Source organism: Pelmatolapia mariae, linkage group LG10_11 (genome assembly GCF_036321145.2).
Source record: "Pelmatolapia mariae isolate MD_Pm_ZW linkage group LG10_11, Pm_UMD_F_2, whole genome shotgun sequence".
Lineage (NCBI taxonomy): Eukaryota > Metazoa > Chordata > Actinopteri > Cichliformes > Cichlidae > Pelmatolapia > Pelmatolapia mariae.
The window spans coordinates 8,040,286-8,059,491 of record NC_086236.1 but is presented as its reverse complement, the minus strand read 5'-3'; the positions used below and the strand labels follow the sequence as shown (position 1 = coordinate 8,059,491).

Sequence of the window (19,206 nt, the reverse complement as noted above, 5' to 3'; positions counted from 1 at the left end):
AACACTACATTAGTAAAGACTAGATCTTTGCCATACCTCAATATAATTACTGTTAATATATGTACATGTGATTAATTTTTTCTGGAAAATTGAAAATGAAAAGTCCTTAGCCTAGAATTTGTGCAGTGTTAAGTACCCCAGTTCTCAAGAAATATGTAATCATTTTCCTTGGTAGTTCGCTCAAGCCTCTCATCTATTATTTACAAGGGCTAAGTAATTATCCCACTTGTAGCTTCACAAGATATTCAATTTAAGGAGGTCCAGTTAGAGATGATTTCAACAACTGGGTGTCAAATAAAAGTGCAGTTCAACAGTATTTCAGTGTTATTAATTTTCGCAATGATGTGAAGGATACTTTAATAATATTAAAACCATGAATAAAAATAATAATAATAATAAAATTATAGTAAAATGTTCTTTTTCCTTAAGTACATTTCACATGCACACCATCTCAGGTTCTTTTTTTCCCTTATTTAGCTACTTTATTATTTATTTCTTTGGACTTCTGTATCTCGTATTGTTTGCACCTGCTGTGAATACATGATTTGATCGGCTGGAAAACTCATAACATGGGTTATGTAACTGTAACAAGTTACAGTTCATGTGTTTCCTGTGTACATACCGTGGCTACCATAAAGAAAAAGGAAAAAGTTGCGCAGGTTAAAATAAACGTGCCGTAAATACAAGAAAAGTTGCTCAGAGTAAAATAAAAACATTCTGTCAAACTCTAGTATGGTAATAGGTCTGTGTCCAGATCTGGACCACCGTGGTCCACCTATTGTTGATGTATCAGTACAGTACTGGGGAGAAAACCCCAAAAATCAGATGATCCAATGTGAGCAAGCTCTTTGAGATGGTGGAAAGGAAAAACTCCCTTTTAACAGGATGAAAACCTCCTGCACCACCAGACTCAGCGAAAGCAGCCGTCTGTTGGGTGGTGGGGGGAAAACATAGGCAGACAAAACACACATAGCCTGGTAGCATGTGTTTGTCTCCTGATGAGTAGGTGAAGATGTAAAACGGACCCATCGGGAAAATCAGTCAACAATGTGCTGTGTTAGATGGGCGGCTGTCTGTCATGGCCGCAGTGACTGCTGGGGAATAAAGGACATGTTTTGTCATTTCAAAGCAGCTTAGTGTCTGTGCTGCCAAGTTGGAGAGCATCCAGGGAACGAGCTTCTCTGAGCAAAAGTCATTCATAGTTTGAAAAAAAAAAAAAAACCCACACAAAAATTTAATTGGTGAAATAATCCAGCTTTCTGTTTAAATTGGACAAAATAAATCTGTTGAACCAAGAGAAAAAATCAATTTCTCTGTGATTGTTCACTCATCAAGGTCACAACATCACAGCCACTATTTATTATTAATAATGTCGTAATGAAGTTGCTATAAACGTAAGCAAATAATTATAAAACATAAGTCAGATCTCAGTGTAGGAGTTACTTGTTGCATAGGTGCGAGGCCGGTGAATGTTATGCATGCCTTTCTCCACTCCACTCCAAGTGACACTTCAAATAAAGATGTACCAAGTTCTCCTATGTCACAGGTCTGTTTATAGATGAGGAAAGTTGAAGCCAAGTACTGCTAATCCCATCACGGTACACTGAACTTAAGCGGCTCACCTGAAGCAGCACTTGTGTAAAACTGACCTGTATTTGTTGGGCTTTGCCCTGTTCCTAGAGCTATGAATCACATTGAAAACATGCAAAATTTGACTTGGATTGAAGTAATTTGTTAAATTTTCTTGTAGCATGCAGTTTTACCAGCTCAGATCTGCTGAGAGAGTGAATTTTATTTGACCCAATAATTTCCCACATGGCATCACAAAAAACTAAGCCAACACCTGCCTTTTTATTTTGAGTTTATTCATAATTGTAGCAAAGATCAAACTTTAAAACTAGATGATAATAATAGGGAGTGTAGTAACACAAATATTAACTTGAGTATTACACTGGTGTAATCTTCTAAGCAAAGTGCTTATAGAAACAAGTCTTGGCACTAGGCAGGCATCTTGGCGGCACCTCTGGGCAGTTCTTTAGGTAATTAGTGTTGAGCCCAGGGAGAGACATAACTTCATTTACAGTGGTAACCAATTAAATCTCAAAACCATTTCACAAGTATGCTGAAATTTCCCCAGAATAAGTTTTGGAAACTTTTTATCCATGTAGGTTTTACTTAATGACACTGCTGCTTTGTAGCTTCATTAGTGGCTCAATCCAGACGGCTGACGCAATCAAGCTCTGTAGCCAACAGGACTGAACAGTTGCTATAGTAATACACCTTATCCAATAGTTGGTGAAGAAATTCCATAAGCTTACTTCCATGTATCTTTACTATGATAACATATAGATATGTCTGCTGCCACACATCTGAAACTGTCACCTGTTGATTGGCTGTTTAAGATCAGAACTATCACCATATCTGCTGTTATGAAACTCTGTTATTAAACATATCAGGCAGTATCTTTGGCATTGTGTCTGTACAAGGGTTTTGTTTGAAAAACTATGGCTGTGTCTGACTTCCTGACCTCCTTGCCTGCTCTGCAGCTTGTCTTGGCTTTTGTTAAAGACAAACGCAGCGCCAATTTAAGTGTCATGAATGCCCTTCTGAAACACAGCGCCGTGTGAAGTCCCAAGCATTAGCTTGGCTTGAGTGGGTGTGATGATCTCTGGCTTTGATGCAGGCCTGGTGTATTTCTGGGGTCAAAGAGGGTCCTCTGAGTAAGCAGTTTACAGTGAGTTGGGGTTACAGGGTTACACAGGAAACTGGAGCCTGGAAGGTCCGCCAGCAACCAACCGTCAGCTAGAAAGCCATGGTCGACAAGCTTCCTGTGTGTACACAATTGTTCTGGTGGTCCTCCTTCTGGGCAAGGGATGAAATATTTTGGCTAGCACCAACAGGATAATGCATAACCTCCCTAATGTATGCATAAACTATATGCAGACCTCACTTGTGCTTCATCACCCCCAAAGGCCCCTGGTGACTCAAAAAAAACCCTGGGCTCAGCTGTGTGTTAATATATTGGCAGGTTAACAATTGCCTATTAGTGCTAAAAACAAAGTGCAGCTGAACTGATGGCTATGTTGATCATAAACCAAGGAATTAAAGTTTTGGACTAACAGGGCCAGCAGAACAACATTAAGATACTTCAAAGAAGTTTTGTTTTCCTTCTGGGGTGCTGGCCATATTGAGATTGGACAGATTTCTAAAGACACAATCAGGACAATAAATATCTGAACATATATTACTTTTATCAGCTTCACTGAAGTTTCTATTACATGTTACAGCCATCCAGTGCATAAGTGACAATGTTCTCCCTTTTTGCAGGCTGGTGTCCTCCATCCATGCTGCCATGGCAACCACAGCAGGAGCCGTTGTCGTGTCATCATGCTGCAGCAATGTCATTAATGACAGGTGAGACTTCATGTAAATAACCCCTTTAGTGAAACATTGGTTATCACTGGTAACACATGAACGCAGCAGCTATGCTTCCTGGGCGTCCCTTTGGTAGGATCTGTTATTCCAAAGACTCGGGCCTCAATTTTGACTCACTGACTCAAACATAAATGTTAGTCACAGCCTGCTAACAGTGAACAAAGTTGCTTAATCTGTCTTAGAAGCTGCACAATCTCGGCGTGCTTGTGAGGTGAAAATGCGAATAATCACTCGGCCCTAACACAGTTCACTGAAGTCTTTGACATAACATTCGTGCTGTTAATTCTTCACGTTCTTCACACACACAAACAGTCTAAAGTGTGAACTTGCATAATCCACAATTAAAATAAATTGATCGACACGCTCCTCCTCGCTTTATTCAGAGACCTGTTTGTCTCCTCTTCTCCCGCGGTTACTGTTACTGTTCCTTGTCCTTTCAATTCTAGATTGTTCTAGTATTTTTCCTTTTGGCCCACTTAACTTATAGTTGCTTTTAAGTTTTTGTTTTTTTTAGCAGCCGTTTTTGGTTAATCTGTGGCTGCCTGCTCACTTGACTGCTAGCGATACAACATCCTATCATTAGCATAACCTTAGCTGCTGAGATTTCTTCTTCCTGTTTTTACGTCACAGATATAAAGTCCATTATTTGGGTGTTTTAGTGTAACTGGGAAACTGCATGCTTGTCATCCAGGAAATAGAAGCAGCATTGCTGTCCTGGAGGTTAAGCAGAAATGTTGAGAGGACTTTTTGTTGCATCCCATCTGAGTGATAGCCCTTACCTTTAACGGCTCTGCTCATTCAGCGAAGCGTCTGAAGACTAAATGCGCTAATCTGTGATGTCGGAGGATTTGTTGCATCAGAGCCTCATCAGCACATATTTAAATGGTTTTACTTTATTGGGAATTGGTTATAAATCAGAAGATCTGGTACCTACGCTGCGATTATAGCATGAAACACTCCCCCTGCTGCTGAATATGATGCAAGCAGTCATGTAACGTTAAAGATTTTCAGACTAACTTCCTTTGTGATTGATAGGTCAGTATCTTTCCTTGGGCAGCAGTCTGCCCATTTCTCTTATTGAACCAGCTGCTTTCATGCTGCCTCCACATCAGCCAGCTGGCAATGAGTTACTGTTAGCGTTAGCACTGGCCACTCTGTGCAGCTGAGGAAAGTGTGACGCTAGGTTAATGCCAGCCTATTAATCCTTCACTGAGTCAGCGACCAGACCCTGGCAGTCCCAGTTTCAGACTGCTAATCTCTTGCGCCCCCCCACTCCAAATCACCCACAGAGCTTAATTCCTCCACAACGCTGCTCAGTTCTGCTGTCCTGTGACGTGCGCTCAACCCGGGGGCTTATGCTCCAGAGTTAGACCCACAAATACTCTTAATTCTCCATCGCAACCTGTCCCTTCTTTTAGCCTTTAGTGGTTAAGTTGCAGAAATGGTGGTGTTCACTGTATAAACTGCACAATAGAACCACTAAAGTAGCTCAAACTCACCTGATTGGCCAGACTCTAACATTAGCTCCAAATAAAGTGGTTAATATGATCTGGAAAACTGTTTATCTAATTGGTTGTGCTTTTTCCCTCATTTAACAATATTTTCTATACTTCATATTTGAGAGACAAACAAAATTAGGACTGCACTGAGCTATAGGGCTGCCATGAAAGCCATTTTTTGTTGTAATCTATAATAAATGAAGCTTCATTTAGTGGTGGCAAATGAGAAGGCCAGTGCTTTTCTTGTTGTTATTTCTGAAACAGTCTGAGCAGTCCTGCATACCGCCACCAAGGCTGGAAATGAGCACCACTCTAAAAATGAGTAAAGACACAAAATGTCTAATTATGCCCTATCTTGGAATGGTAAAGATTCCTTCCAAAAATTCTTGGATCCAGGCCTGAATTCAGATCAGCTCACAAAGTTAATCATTTCTAAGCTCCGTCAAACCAGAGCCATTGTAGAAGTTTAACATGTATGTGTCCATACCTGTTTAAATAATCCTGCTTATAAACAGGTAGGCAAACAGAGCATAAGAACAAAAATAACATAAGCACCTGAGGACGGTGAAGTTCTTACTTATCTTCTATTATTATGCGAGTTACACCAATGAGAACCTATACAGCAAGAGGCCAGGCAATTCTGTTTTATGTATGTCTGGGGGACTAGTGCTTTCTTTTGTGTTATTTAATACAGAAAGTATATACATTACATTACAGAATCAGCTCATGTAGCCTTCATTCCTCCCTAAGCTGTTTGTTGTGCCTTACTGTTCTTAATCTCCATCCACTGACCTTAAAAGCTAGAGAAGCCAGTGAGAGGTCAGGGGTCAGTAGCTCAGCTTTACCCTGCAGCTTCACTCCTTTCTGTCCACATAATTAACCATCACAGTAATCAGTGCTCATTAGGCTACTGGAGCTATCCAAGCTGTTGATTTTACTGTACTTACACAAGCTTGCCTTAAAGCTTTCCGATGCTTTGCACGGGACAGGGTGGTTAAAAAAAGTGCAGGTTTTTATTTAAATCTACTGAAAGTAAATGTCTTGGGGTTTTTTTGACGTGTTTTTTCTAGGACTAAATGCTGTGATAGTGCCTAGGCCTCCTTCTGTTCTATATTCACTGCCCACTGTAAAGGTAAAACCCAGCATTAGCAAGGTGTACCTAATAGAGCAGAAACGTTCCTCAAAGATGTTGGTCCATATTGAAATGATAACATCACACAGTTGCTGCAGATTTGTCAGATGCACTTCCAGGATGTGACTCTCCCATTCCACCACATCCTAAAAGTGCTCTATTGGATTCAGATCTGGAAACTGTGGAGGCCATTTGATTACAATGAACTCAATGGCATGCTCAAGACACCAGTTTGAGATCATTTGAGCTTTGTGACACAGCATCTGATTTTGCTGGAAGCAGCTGGATTTCCTGGATTTTGCTGGAAAATTAGTGTGCTGTGGTTGTAAATGGATGGGACATGGTCAGCAGCAATACTCAGCTGGGCTGTGGTGTTAAAACAGTGCACAATTGGTACTAAGGGGCCCAAAGTCTTCCAAGTAAATATCCCCCGCACCATTGCACCAACAACTACACCACAAAGTCAGTTAAATCACCTTTCGTTCCTACTCCATTTGGATCTCAGCAGCTCCCCTTAACCAAATTCCTAATGCCTCTTTTCCACTGGCACCTACTCGGCCTGACTAGGATTTTCCTTTAGGTAGTAGTATCTGTTACTGGGTACTTTTTTGGTACCTACTCGACTGGGATTCCAAGCTCCCCGAGTTAACGCCGCATTACAATAACAACCCCACCCACATTGAGGTGGCACTCAATTGTAATTACTTAAACTGAGCTCAGTCGAATCCGGTCTTTAAGTCTGACGTCATTAGCCGTTTCCGGGTCCAAACTCCACTTCAGGTCCCAAAGTCAAACGAACACTGTGGCATCACTGAAAGTTAAAAACTGTCTAAATTCTTTCATCTTTAATAAAATCATCAGTTTTGCTGCTCAACTTGGTAATTAAGTTTAACATCCAGGCATCCATGAAAACAGAATTTATGAAATGTAATGGAGTTAGAAGTTAGCAGGAAGTTAGCTTGCTAGTTTCCACCCAAACATAATATACTATGTTCTGACTTAGGGATTTCTGAAAAAATTAAAATATACAGCTCTGCTATCACTTCCAACATAAATGAAGACAGGAAACTAAACGGCAGTGACGTTTGTAGGGTTGCTACGTGGTGGCTAGCTACATAGCTATGGTTAGCATAATGCAGTATAAACACACACTTGAGAATGAACTCTAACTTTATTCCACTTGATAAAAGTTAATGCGAGGGTTCCCGAAGGTTAGGGACAAAAGCAATCGCATGGCAGGATGTTGTAAACGGACCGAACTTCAGTCGGGAGAACAACTGAGATAATCCATCCACAATATGAGGTTAGGCTGTACTTACATTGTAAGGTTTTAAAACCTGAGCTTTAAAATGAACAGTGATAATAAAAACCAAGAGAGGCCGACAGTGATCACTGCCCTTTTTAGGGGCTTGTTGAGATTAAATAGGACAAGATACAAAGCATTAAAACATGTTAAAAACACAACAGCCTTGATAAACACAGAGTAGTTTGGACCCGGAAACAGGGTTCATACGTCATCACTTAAATACCGGATAGAGTCGAGTTGAATTGGTGTGAGTGGAAAAGAGCCATAAATGTGCTGAACTGCTGCCATGATATTTGTGTAAATGAGCAATTAATAATAAAATTATAGTTTCAGTGGCAAAACTTCCTCAGTTTTGTGTCTATGTTGTAGAGAAATGGAGACAGACACTGATACCCTGGATGTTTAATCTGTTTTCAGATCATTCACTGGAGAAAATGTCAAAAAGCTCACTCTGGGTAAACTTTCAGGGATCATATCACCATGTAAAATAAGCAATTGGACAAAACGAGTTTCATCTCATAAAAGGTCTATTTTTTTTAACCCGCATTGTGATAGCAGGTTCAACTTCTTAATAATGAGTATTCAATTATTTGAACATCATGGTCATCCATTTTCGATAGAGGCATTCCTGTGGGTGATTCTGCTGTTAGTTGTAGATGCTGATAACAATTTTATTTTGTCTTCCTCAGGCACTGGCTGGCCACCTACTTTGTCATCTGGTACGGTGTCCCCTACATGACGTACGACATCTTTGCCATGTACCTCAGTCACTACTACCGCTTCCACGTCAAAGGGCATGAGGACTACAAGCAGCATTCACTGAGGACCATAAACTCCTTTGTCCGTAAGGAGTTCCTGCTGGTCCTGCATCACATCGCTCTGCTCACCATCCTGCTGCCTGTCACACTGGTGAGGAGGGCTGATGGGGAAAAATTAGGGAGGGGCTTAGATGGCATTTAGTACCACAGATAAATAATTAAGATAACTAATAAGTACTATTAGTGATAGACTGCTATATTTGTATATGTGATAATTTAAGGAATATATAATTAGCTTAGGAATATATATGATTAACTCTTTTCCAACACAATGCTAACTCAAAGAGAAGCCAAACTTATAAGACACACCTGGATTCATATCTGTGGAAAATAACCCCTTAATATCATCTGTTATCACTTCTTCTTTTGCTTGTAGACCCGTTTGATAGCATATCACAGCATCTGAACCTAGCATGGGGTCTGTAGTTTTTGTGTTTTGCAGAAAGCTCCACTTGTATGTAGCTTGCCTCTATCAACAAAGTCTCACTGCCTCTGGTTCAGATTGAACGTTTGATAGGCCATGTATCTGTCAGAATGGGTGTGTGTGGTTTTTTTTTTTTCTTTCTTTTCTTACAAGAGCCTCTTTAGCTTCCTCATCACCATGTTAAGTCACCGCATTGGTTAGTGAGCGTGCAAGCTGTGACCTCATCGCAACACCGTGGGCATTTATATTTGGCGCACACTACTCAGAAAAGCCTCCACATTGGTGTTGTGATTGTGGAGGTCTTCCTTTTCAGACAGTGACAATGGCTAGCATAACCAGGTCAGTAGCATTGTGCAGTGGACTTTTGACATCCCTGGTCCAGCTGAAGCCATAAAACTAGGGTGAGGAAGACTCAGGGTGTCTTCCTCACCCTGAGTCAGGGCCTCTGCTGTGTGCTAATATAGTAAGTTCAAATTTCACTCATTAACTTCTGTGCAGGTGCACTAATAATGAATGTTTGACACAACATCCTGATCCACCTGAAATGTGCGCCAGTTTGCACCTCAATTGCAAACTGAAGCGCAAGCCACCTGGGAGGGAAACACGAGAAGGGCATGAAAGGCTGGAACTCACCATTTAGCAGACTGACCTTTCAAAGTAAGAGCGAGGACATTGTTCAGTAGTAAAGTCTCAGAGGGATTAAACAAGTACAATTAAAACGTGCAAAAAATGAGTGGTCAGAGATACGTTGCCTGTGGGTGGACTTTTTAAAGGAAAAATGGCATTTAACATATAATGGCTTTATTCTTTTCCTGTTATTTTCCATAATAGGAAATTAAATTCCTTATTGATGTAGGGAAATGGGCCATATTCAGTGATGTGAGGAAACCAGCTCTAAATTATTAATAAATGACAGAACTCCTGTTATGTTTCTGCGAATTTAATGATGTTAAATGTGTTGAACTTTCAGTCAGTCATTAGTTTATTTCAGTGTAGCACTAGATTCATCTTAAAGGGGGTTAGTATTCTCTTTCCGTCTTCTTTAATAAGTGTTCACTGCCAGTAATACTTTATTACTGAGTACTCTAATGTTGTGCAGTGGTTTCAAATCAATTCTTGCCTTAAGCTGCATTATCTCCTAATGATTACTTAAGTGGTGGCAAAAAATAGATTTCATTCTGCATGTCCCTTTTTTTTCAAACCTCAGTTGAAATAAATGGACAATAAATGGACAATAAATGGACTTCTGCTTGGAATTAAGAGGAAAAATGCACTTTAAAATTAAAAAAAAATTGCTTTGGAAAGTGGTTTGCAGTTATATCAAAGATGTGCGTCATCATGCTAATCCACCTCCACATAACATCGGTTATCTCACCGCTTTGTTAGTGTACAGTAAACACTAGCTCAGAACTGCTGCACATGCTTTTAAGGCTGTTTGTTGCTTATGGAGTCAAGCAGACGTATAAACAAATTTTCAATACAACATTTTCATACTTAACCAAACATCTGTGTCTTTTTGAATTCCCCGTAGTGGCGTCTGAAAGCATCATTATCAGTAAAGCTGTGATGCAGAGTGCTTTACTTCCTCTTTAGAAGGACCAAGGAAACCACAGAAGCAATGATGGTGTCAGTTCTGTTACAAATAGGTGGCTTAAACTAATTAAGAGTCTTTTCACAGGCCATACTGAGTCAGTACTGAACAGCTTTTTATGTGACACAACAAAATGGAAATGATTGTAAAGAATTTTTCAAAGAGTTACTGAAGCTGTTCCTAGATGCCTTTTGGGGAGTAAAAGATGTTGCTAATATTGAAGTTGGTAATGTTGAAGTTAAAGTTAAGTATAGTGGTGACTGTTGTGAGTGAATAGGATGTAAACCCAAATCTACAAAGCTAAGTCTGGGTGCGATATAGTCTGGTGAAAGGGTGGAGTGCCAAGTTATAAGTTAACACAAGCAAATATTGTTAGCCGGCTGCACCCATAAACTAATTTGTATTGCTATATTATACTGTGCGCAACTTCTTAGATCTTACAGTTGGACAGCTACCACCCATGTCATCACAACAAAAACTAAAACTAAAGACCTTTGCACACCGGACATGTAAAATCTGTGAAAAAGTTTCTCACTTTAAAAGTAATTTTTGAGACTCCCCTAATCTTAATACATTTTTGTGACATTTTTCTGATCCAGATCTGACCAATCAGACTGCATTTGGGAACAAGTCCGCTGTAGCTCAAAACCTGCACCAGTAGTGACTATACAATGAGATGGAAATGGTAGAATAATGCTGTTTTACCTCAAACACACAGCTAGATGCTGCTCCGGGTCGATCGACTCTATGAAATGAGTTCTCTCCCTACTCACATGTTCTCACCTCTGCCAACAAGAGCTCAAACTGCCCCACTGACATCCTTCACCTTAAAAGTAAATAAAAAGCATAAATAAGTAAGAAATACAAAAACTAAATCAACTCTGTATTCATGGGCATTCTTTCCTAAACTGTACTACTTGAATAAACTCTTTGATCCATTCAGAGGATGCAGACCAGTTTCAAGGTAAAACAAGTGCTTTTCCAGTGGGAATATGTAGCTGGGAAAGAAAGAACACCCAGCTAGAGATTATTGATTACTTTCTTTGAACAAATGCAAGCAATGTATTATTTGTCCTTTGCATCCTTGAATTGTGAGTGTTTCAAAGTGGGGACGTGGAATAGGAACGAAGGGTCTATTTTCTGTTGAAATATGAGTGTAAGGAGAACAATGGCAGCCAGGCAAAAATCTCTGTGCCATTAAAAATACCCGAGGCCTGTAAGAAATATATAAACTGAATATATAGTGAATTATGGGTTATTGGAGGAAGCTGGCAGCTGACCAGAGGCTTTTGATGCAGTTGTGACCGGCAAACTTCTGAACTTTTAAACTTGAGTCCACTTTTCAACAGCCTGAATTGGTCAAATGATAAGATAAGATAAGATAATATGAGATAAGATAAGACGTTATTGAGCCCACGGCAGGGAAATTTGTGGTCACTATACAAGAAGTCTTCGGGAATACTTCCTGGCTTCCTGAAAGATTGTTTGGATGTTTCTGCCTTTTTCTGCATTGTCTGTCAACATGATCGCACACTGCTGCAGTAATTTTGAGGTCTGGGCTCTGAGGGAACTAATCCATGACGGATAGTGTTCCACTGCGTGTTTGTCTATTTGCTTTTACTCCATTTGCAGTGTGTTGTCAGACTGAGAAATGAAGCAGCTGCCACTGTTTTGTAATTTCCAGGTAGTGCTGCATGGTGCATCAGATTTTGCCAGTACTTTTCCTTTTTCATAAATCCGTCCATTTTGAGAAAATCCTCATTACCACCGGCTCAAATGCAACCACAAACCATGATAGAACCTCCTGTTTTACAGATGGCTGTAGACACTAACGTCTCTCCTGACGTCCTCCAACAATTTGAACCAAAAATTTCACATTTAGATCCATCACTCCACAAGACCTGTTGTCATGGCTGCAGTTTTTTCCGCCTGACACTTCTTCTTTTTAGCTCTTTGGGAATCACCTTGATGCTTTAAAAATGCTTTTTATATCTGTGAAACTGTTTAATCGTTGGCATTTTTCAAACTATGAAACTAATTAGTTCTTTGCTTAGTTGACTGTTATGTGTGGACATACCACTCAGGGCTCGCAAAATCGCTAGCCCGACGTCCCGGGGCTAGCGATTTTTCCAGTCGGGCTACCAAAATCCATTTCCGCCCTGCCCGTCGGGCTATCATAGGAAGGAAAGATATGTCAATGCTTTTGCATTCTTTCGCAAATGTAGCTGAGTAATTATGTCATCGGCATCGATGAGCCACTGTCAATATGTGACACATTGAAATCGCGTTTGAATTTGCGCTTGTTTTTTGCTTTCACTTTCACTTTGCGATCGCGCGAACTGTGTATAGAGAGCAGCAGCACTGATTGGTAAGTCACAGATTAATTTCGCACCAATTCCTCTGGCATCGTCTTATCAATCGTTAGCTTACTATCAAACATGACAAGTGAAATCTCCTGCAGCAAGCTTAAACATGTGATAGAGGTTGATTGCGCAGAGAATTGCTGATCGTTATGTAAGTACATGTGTAAAAGCAGATGGATTTACGCAGGTATTTTAGTTCTGCAGAGCCAAACAAGACAGGTCAGGGTGAAGAAGGGGCAGCCAAAGAAAAGCCGACCACAAAACGGAAAAGTTATGACAAATCAGACTATGAGGCAAAAGGAAAGCGCAGCTTTTTTGGTTTCATGGACAAAAGAATTTATGTGGCTGGAATATGACGAGCTAAATAACATAATGCTCTGCCGGGTGTGTTGTGAGTTTCCCTCGATTTCTGAGTCGACAAGCGCCTTTGTTACTGGGACCAGTCATTTTAAGAAAGACCCCATCAGAACCCATGAGAAATGCAAGAAATGCATTATTGCTCAGTCTGCAGTATCTTTCCCAGAACAAACACCAATTGCAAAAAACATACTAAAAGTAAACCAAGCATAACAAGAAGACCTGAAAAATCTGTTTAGAATAGCGTGCTATGTTGCAAAGAGTGAACTTCCATTGGCAAAATTTAGCAGTCTTTGCAAACTTCAAAAAGCAAATGGCCTAGATCTTGGTTCAACTTGCCTCTTACCCGTGATTTCAGTGGAAATTTCAAATTCAGGATCTGACACAGACTGATTCATGTTCTACACAGTTCTTGCAAGTTCATAGAAATTTCTGTTCAATTAGAACCAAATATTTGAGTTGATGATTGTAATTTGTTGTTGTAATTTGTGTTTTAAATATTTTTAGACTGATGTTTTGTTTCCTTTACAATATTATACATTAAAGTATAATATTGTAAAGGAAACAAAACATCAATCAAAAAATTGTCCTCTTTTTTTTTATTCGGGCTACTTAAATTTATTTTGGGCTACCAAAAACTGACGAGTGCCTGCCCGAAGGGCTACCAGGGATTTTGAAATTTTGCGAGCCCTGCCACTGATTCAGTCCTTGAATTAGGTGCCTTTTTTGTGATCAAATGATTTGGATGTCAGTGTTCAATGGTGTGATAAACAAAATAAAAAATAAACGCATTGCTCCGTTACTCGGTCTTTTATAAGGACTGAGTGGAAAAAAGCAGCCATTGTCCAAAGAAAAGAACTATTCTTTAAGACCACTTTAAAAATGACAAGATCGCCTGACTACTACAAAGTATAATGAAATGATATAATGAGATTCGACCCCACTCTGTCACTGGAAGTTTAAAAATTATTTGCAAAGTATAAGGAAACTTTCCTGTTATTTCTGACCATTTAATAAACAAAAATATGAATTTTGCTGGAGTAAATGTCAAGGGTTGTTTTTTTCTTTTTTTCTTTTTCTGTATAAACATTTGAATTATGTTGCGCAGGCTCTTGCTCCAGACTCCAGAGTTTACAGAACATGTAACATAGCCTCTCTCTTTTCCAAGTAGTATCCCAGGTTAGCAGACCAGGTGCAGTGGAAACCCAAGCCTTTGTTTACAGTGGCTACATGAGATCACATTACCTTACATTATTCAGCTCCAGCTGCAGTAATCCTCCCGCTTCTCTAAACTCTCCTCACCTCCCTTTTTGTTTCTCCAGTTCCCTCACTCATCAGCACCACGCTAGTTGGGACTGCACATGTAATACGTGAGCTGATAGAGTTTTCTCAGCAGGCTGTTGAGTGCAGGGGGAAGAACAGCATTTCATTTAGGTGTACCAGTTTAAGTGTCTAGTTTTTGTGCGTTATGGCTACTGGCCTGGCATTGTTAGCCTGTGCTGTTCTTGTTTTGACAGGTTATGACATGTCATGCATGAAAGCTTATTGCATCAGCAAAAATGACAGTGTGATAATATCGGTGTGTAAAGACTTTACTAGGGTGGCCATGGAGGTATATTAAGGTTTTCCTGAGTGTATTTCACAATTAGTAGTTTTTTCATCTGTTTAACATAATAATGCCATCTGCATTTTATTTACTAATGAGCAGTTTCCTTGCTTCTGTTCCGAAGGGACAACCACCTCTAACCAGCTAGCCCTGGCCCTTCCTGTCTAGTTTCTTTATCAACAGGCAGACAGATGGTGGTGGTAGTTCCTCTTCTTCTCTGGATATTCGCTGTGAGCTTCATGAGTAGTGTAAAGTGTGTCAGATTTATTATGGAAAGCCTGTTGTGAACCTTAGTGCTTGGTACATGTTTGGTTGTTACAGAGCTCTCCCATAAGGTTCTGCCCAGAATCTGGTGAGTGATAAAATCTCAGGTACCACTTCTACAAGCAGCCTGCTTTGTGCCATCCTATTGCCAAGCAGCCCGATGGTACTCGGGAGTCATGAGACAAAGAAATTTGTGTCGAACTTTTTGAACTCTAAAATAGTGGGAGATGAAAATGGATAGACTAAAAAAAATCTTCAATGCTTTGCAGCTACATGCTAGTCGCTGTTAACCAGAAAATTCTGTTTGTTGTTACTGGAAACTAAACTCTCTCTTCTTATTCACACTATAACCAGGGTTTGCCTCTTATCTGTATTTAATTTTATTTAATTTAATAACGGTACAGTACTCTGTTTTTGGTAACCATTGTCCTTGATGTAAATATGTAAAAACTCTGTATGTTTCTGTTCTGTGTCTTGTGTACTGTTTGTTTGTATATGTGTCTTTCTTGCTGCTGTTACACCCAAATTTCCCCTTGTGGGACAATTAAAGGATTATTCTATTCTATTCTATTTTACTGCACTTCTTGTAAACATTTGTAGAACCAGGAAACTTATCAATAAGGTTACAGACAAGGCAACTCGCTGTAACGTAAAGGTTTACTTCCTACTTCTGAAACAGCTTGACTCAGTTTCTTAGACGTTCTCATCAAAATTAACAGTATAGGAAGCCTACGTTCAGATGCAATTTTGGTTTTGAATCCAGTCCATCCCTGATTTATGTACTGAGATCAGGACAACTGTTTGGCAGTTATTAAATGTCTCTATTACATTTCGGAATAAGGATGTGAGTACCAAGAAGCACTTCTAGACTGTCGTAGTTTGCCATCATTATACTGTAGCCCTATATTTAAGCACGTAGGTTGATGATGGTGCATTGTGTTGCAGGTGTGGTCATACAGCTTCTCTTGTTTCAAGTGCATTCACACACTCAGGCGCTTGTATGTTGTATGAAATTGTAGCAAGCACAATTATATCCTTTATAGTCAGTGGCTGTGTGAAAACTAGAGGCAGTGGATTTGGCAAGATGACGTTTTCAAAATGTTATCCACCAGTTAACTCCATACAAAGTGCAGTAAATATGAGTTTTGTCATCCTTGGCAGGAAGATTGTTTCAGGCATGTCTGAGAACTTTCACAAAGAAAGTCTCACTATCTCACTGTCTTTGTAACGCTAGAATCGAAGTCAATGGATCAGATTTGACTAGTGATTCTATATATGCAAATTTTGTCTCTCTTGGCATTAATATTAAAGTTATTTTAGATAATGCTGCCTGGATGAGTGCCTGGAGGCTTTACTGAGATGGTTGACACATGGAAAGATTTTTGTTCTAGAAGGACTTTGCCCTGAACTGATGGTGTAATTTTGAAATCAGGACTATGGGAGCCAGACCACCTGTTGGAGGGCTTTTTGTCTTATTTCTGGTTGAATACAGTTCCTCATTTGTGACTAGTTCGAGTAATACTGTGTAACCTATAAGAATCTACACATCAAAAGGATATAGTGCTTTATGCAAAAAAAGGTGTTTTTTAGCATTACAGGCCTGGTGTTTGAGGGGGAAATACAGGCACAGTAATGTTGAAAGTGGCGTGTTGCATAAAGTTAACACACTTATGTCCACAGCCGCTGGGGTGGGATGAGGTAGCCAGGTAGTTTGGTAGGTGTGGTGTAAGGTTCCCCTCTGTGGTCTCTGTCATTGTTTTGTGGGCAGATGGCAAAGCCACGTCTGGAGCTGCTCATGCTTTATTTATCAATGGCACACAGAAAGCTGGGCTACCAGAGAGTGCTTGTCTTTTGTCTGGAGTCTCTTTATCCATCTAAACTGACTCATCTACTCTAGGGTGGCAGCCCCAACCACACGGGACTGTGCTGGTGGTCAGTATTTGAAAGCTTTGTTCATTTGTTATGTACAGAACATTACTTCCTCCCCTGCCTTTTTGGCCATGTTGAAATTGTGGTAGAGTAACATATCAGCCGCTGGGGTTGTGGGATTGTATTAAAAAAATGGAGGAGGGTGTGATAATATTATCAGTTAAAAGGGTTTTCCTTTAGCCTCTTTAGTATGTAAGCTTTAAATTTTAACCTTAAACATTTCAACCGGTTTAAAGTCACTTGCTGGGCCTGCAGCCTGGGCTGCACTCTCTTTGTTAATGAAAGCCCTAAATGAGGAAGGGGGAAAGTAAACTGATGACTACCATGCCAACCAGCATTGTTCTGCAGGTGTAAAAAATAAATAAATAAAACTGCATGACCGTTCTGGATATCCTTCAGCTACCTCTCTAGAAAGTACTAACGCGCCACCATCTCAAACCACAGCTCACTGTGGTAGTCTTTGCTGGCCTTGGACATGTAGTTTGTTATATAATATTACTTGATAAATAATTTTAAAAAGTGTGGTTTTACCTTCTCTCACTAATGGGTCTAATTGTTTAGGAAACACTTAAAGCACATGCTGCACCTCATAGTGGGACAAGCTGTTATTATTAACAACCAAACACAATATCTGTTATTGTAGGATCTTTACTGTACAGTATAAGGTGACTTGTTGTGATTTAGTGCTATATAAATTCAACTGAATTGAACCAGGGTCTTCCCATAAGTCCCATTAGACCTGTTGCCGCACCTGCACCGTCACTCTACAGTCTAGTTTTAGTTTTATTATTGTTTTTCAGGGATCATGCACAGAAACATTCACCTGATTTAGCTTTTAGCTTATGTACTTCTGCACTTCCTGGACAGGTACACACAAGGTTAAATAGGCTATAAAACACAAGTATATATCCAAGATATAAGATAAAAGTCAAGTAATATAATCAAATACACATACACAGCCTAAAACCTCTCAACCTTACCTACACCCACAAAAAACATACACAGCCTAAAACCTTGCTATGTTAAAGCATCCTCCCATTTAATACTATGGAAGGAGTTCAGGATTGTCATTATATTATTATGTTGTAATTATGCAGCTTTCCAGTAGCTACAGAATTTCAGGCACCTATGATAAACCGGGGTTTAAATTCAAGCTCATTTTTGGTACATGCTGACTTTTAGCACTTTACACACAACAGCCCAAATCACAAAGCGCTTTTGCACCATGAACTATGAGGAATTAGGTGAAGAAATAATGAATCCAGTCAGTTTTGTCTTCCTGGAGCTTTTGGCTGTTTATCTAACAGCAGCACTTGAAGGCTAGGGTGATTACAGTGAGCCATTTGGGGATTTAGGTCTGTCTCAGGTGCACCAAGCCTTTAAAGAGCTGCTGCTGAGCGATAACTAAAGAAAGATTGTTTAAATCCGGTCAGAGCCTTCCTGCTATAACAGATCCACGCTGATCTAGCGTCCTTCCTTAACGGACTGAAAAATACTAAAAACACTAAATAAAGAGAATATAAAATGAAAAATGTACAAAAATATTATAGAAAGATACAGAAGCAGTACTAAGACTATTTTTAGTAAAATAACAGAGGAAAAATTATTACTTATAAACAAATATTTTATGGTAATTAAGAGGAACATGAGGGTGGCTAAAAGCAGCTCCAGTCCAGCTGTATGAGTCAGTGTAAACACATGATTAAAGTCTGATATTTTCCTTGTCTTTTCAAGCATTTTTCCGCTGAGACTGTTCGAGAAGGGGTGTGTGTGTGTGTGTGTGTGTGTGTGTGTGTGTGTGTGTGTGTGTTTTCCATGCTTGCGCTTGTTTGCTCAGTCTGTGTGTGCTCTGTCTGCTCCTCAGTTCTTCAGAAAGGACCAGGGGGATTTCTTCATCGGCTGCTTGTTTCTAACAGAGCTCAGCACGCCCTTCGTGTCCCTGGGGAAGATACTTATTCAGGTGAGATGGCACATGCACATGAGCATTCACCTGAAACAAACTCTGAAGTCCTTTTAGTATGTCTGTAGATATCATAGAGATGCAGATCTTTTGCTGTGTAGTAGCGGAGCAAACAAAGTTGTAAAATTATTTGCCAAACTTCTACTTCTGAGCAGGTTAGCAGCTGCAAATAGGCTCAGGCCTGCCCAGCTTTGCGTTGCTGCAAGGAGTGCAAGGGATGCATTAATCCAGGGGCCAAATACAGCACAGTTTTAAATAAAGTGAGCCAGACCAGTGAAGCTATTACTTTTTTTTTTTTTTTTTTTAATAAAGACACCCTGGGATGTCTTAAGAGAAATAAGTATAATCTTTTAGTACACATCTCAGTTTTTCTATGTTATAAAGAAATATTGCTGTAGAAATTTAAGAAACCCACAAGCACAGCTGATTGGGCTCATATTGTAAGAAATAAAGTACTATATTATTTAAATAACAGAAATTCTGAGTAAAAAAGAGAACAGTGAAAAAGAAACTTTTCTGTTA

General features: G+C 39.7%; 1 protein-coding gene across 1 annotated transcript in view; it reads left to right on the top strand.

Annotated features, from left to right (window-relative positions):
- Positions 1-19,206, top strand: part of tlcd3a (TLC domain containing 3A) — a 42,628-nt gene that overhangs the window by 9,624 nt on the left and 13,798 nt on the right. Inside the window, exons 2-4 of the mRNA XM_063488224.1 lie at positions 3,328-3,414; positions 8,062-8,281; positions 18,589-18,684. Of these exons, the coding sequence (XP_063344294.1) occupies positions 3,328-3,414; positions 8,062-8,281; positions 18,589-18,684 (403 nt within the window). The remainder of the gene's footprint in view (positions 1-3,327; positions 3,415-8,061; positions 8,282-18,588; positions 18,685-19,206) is intronic.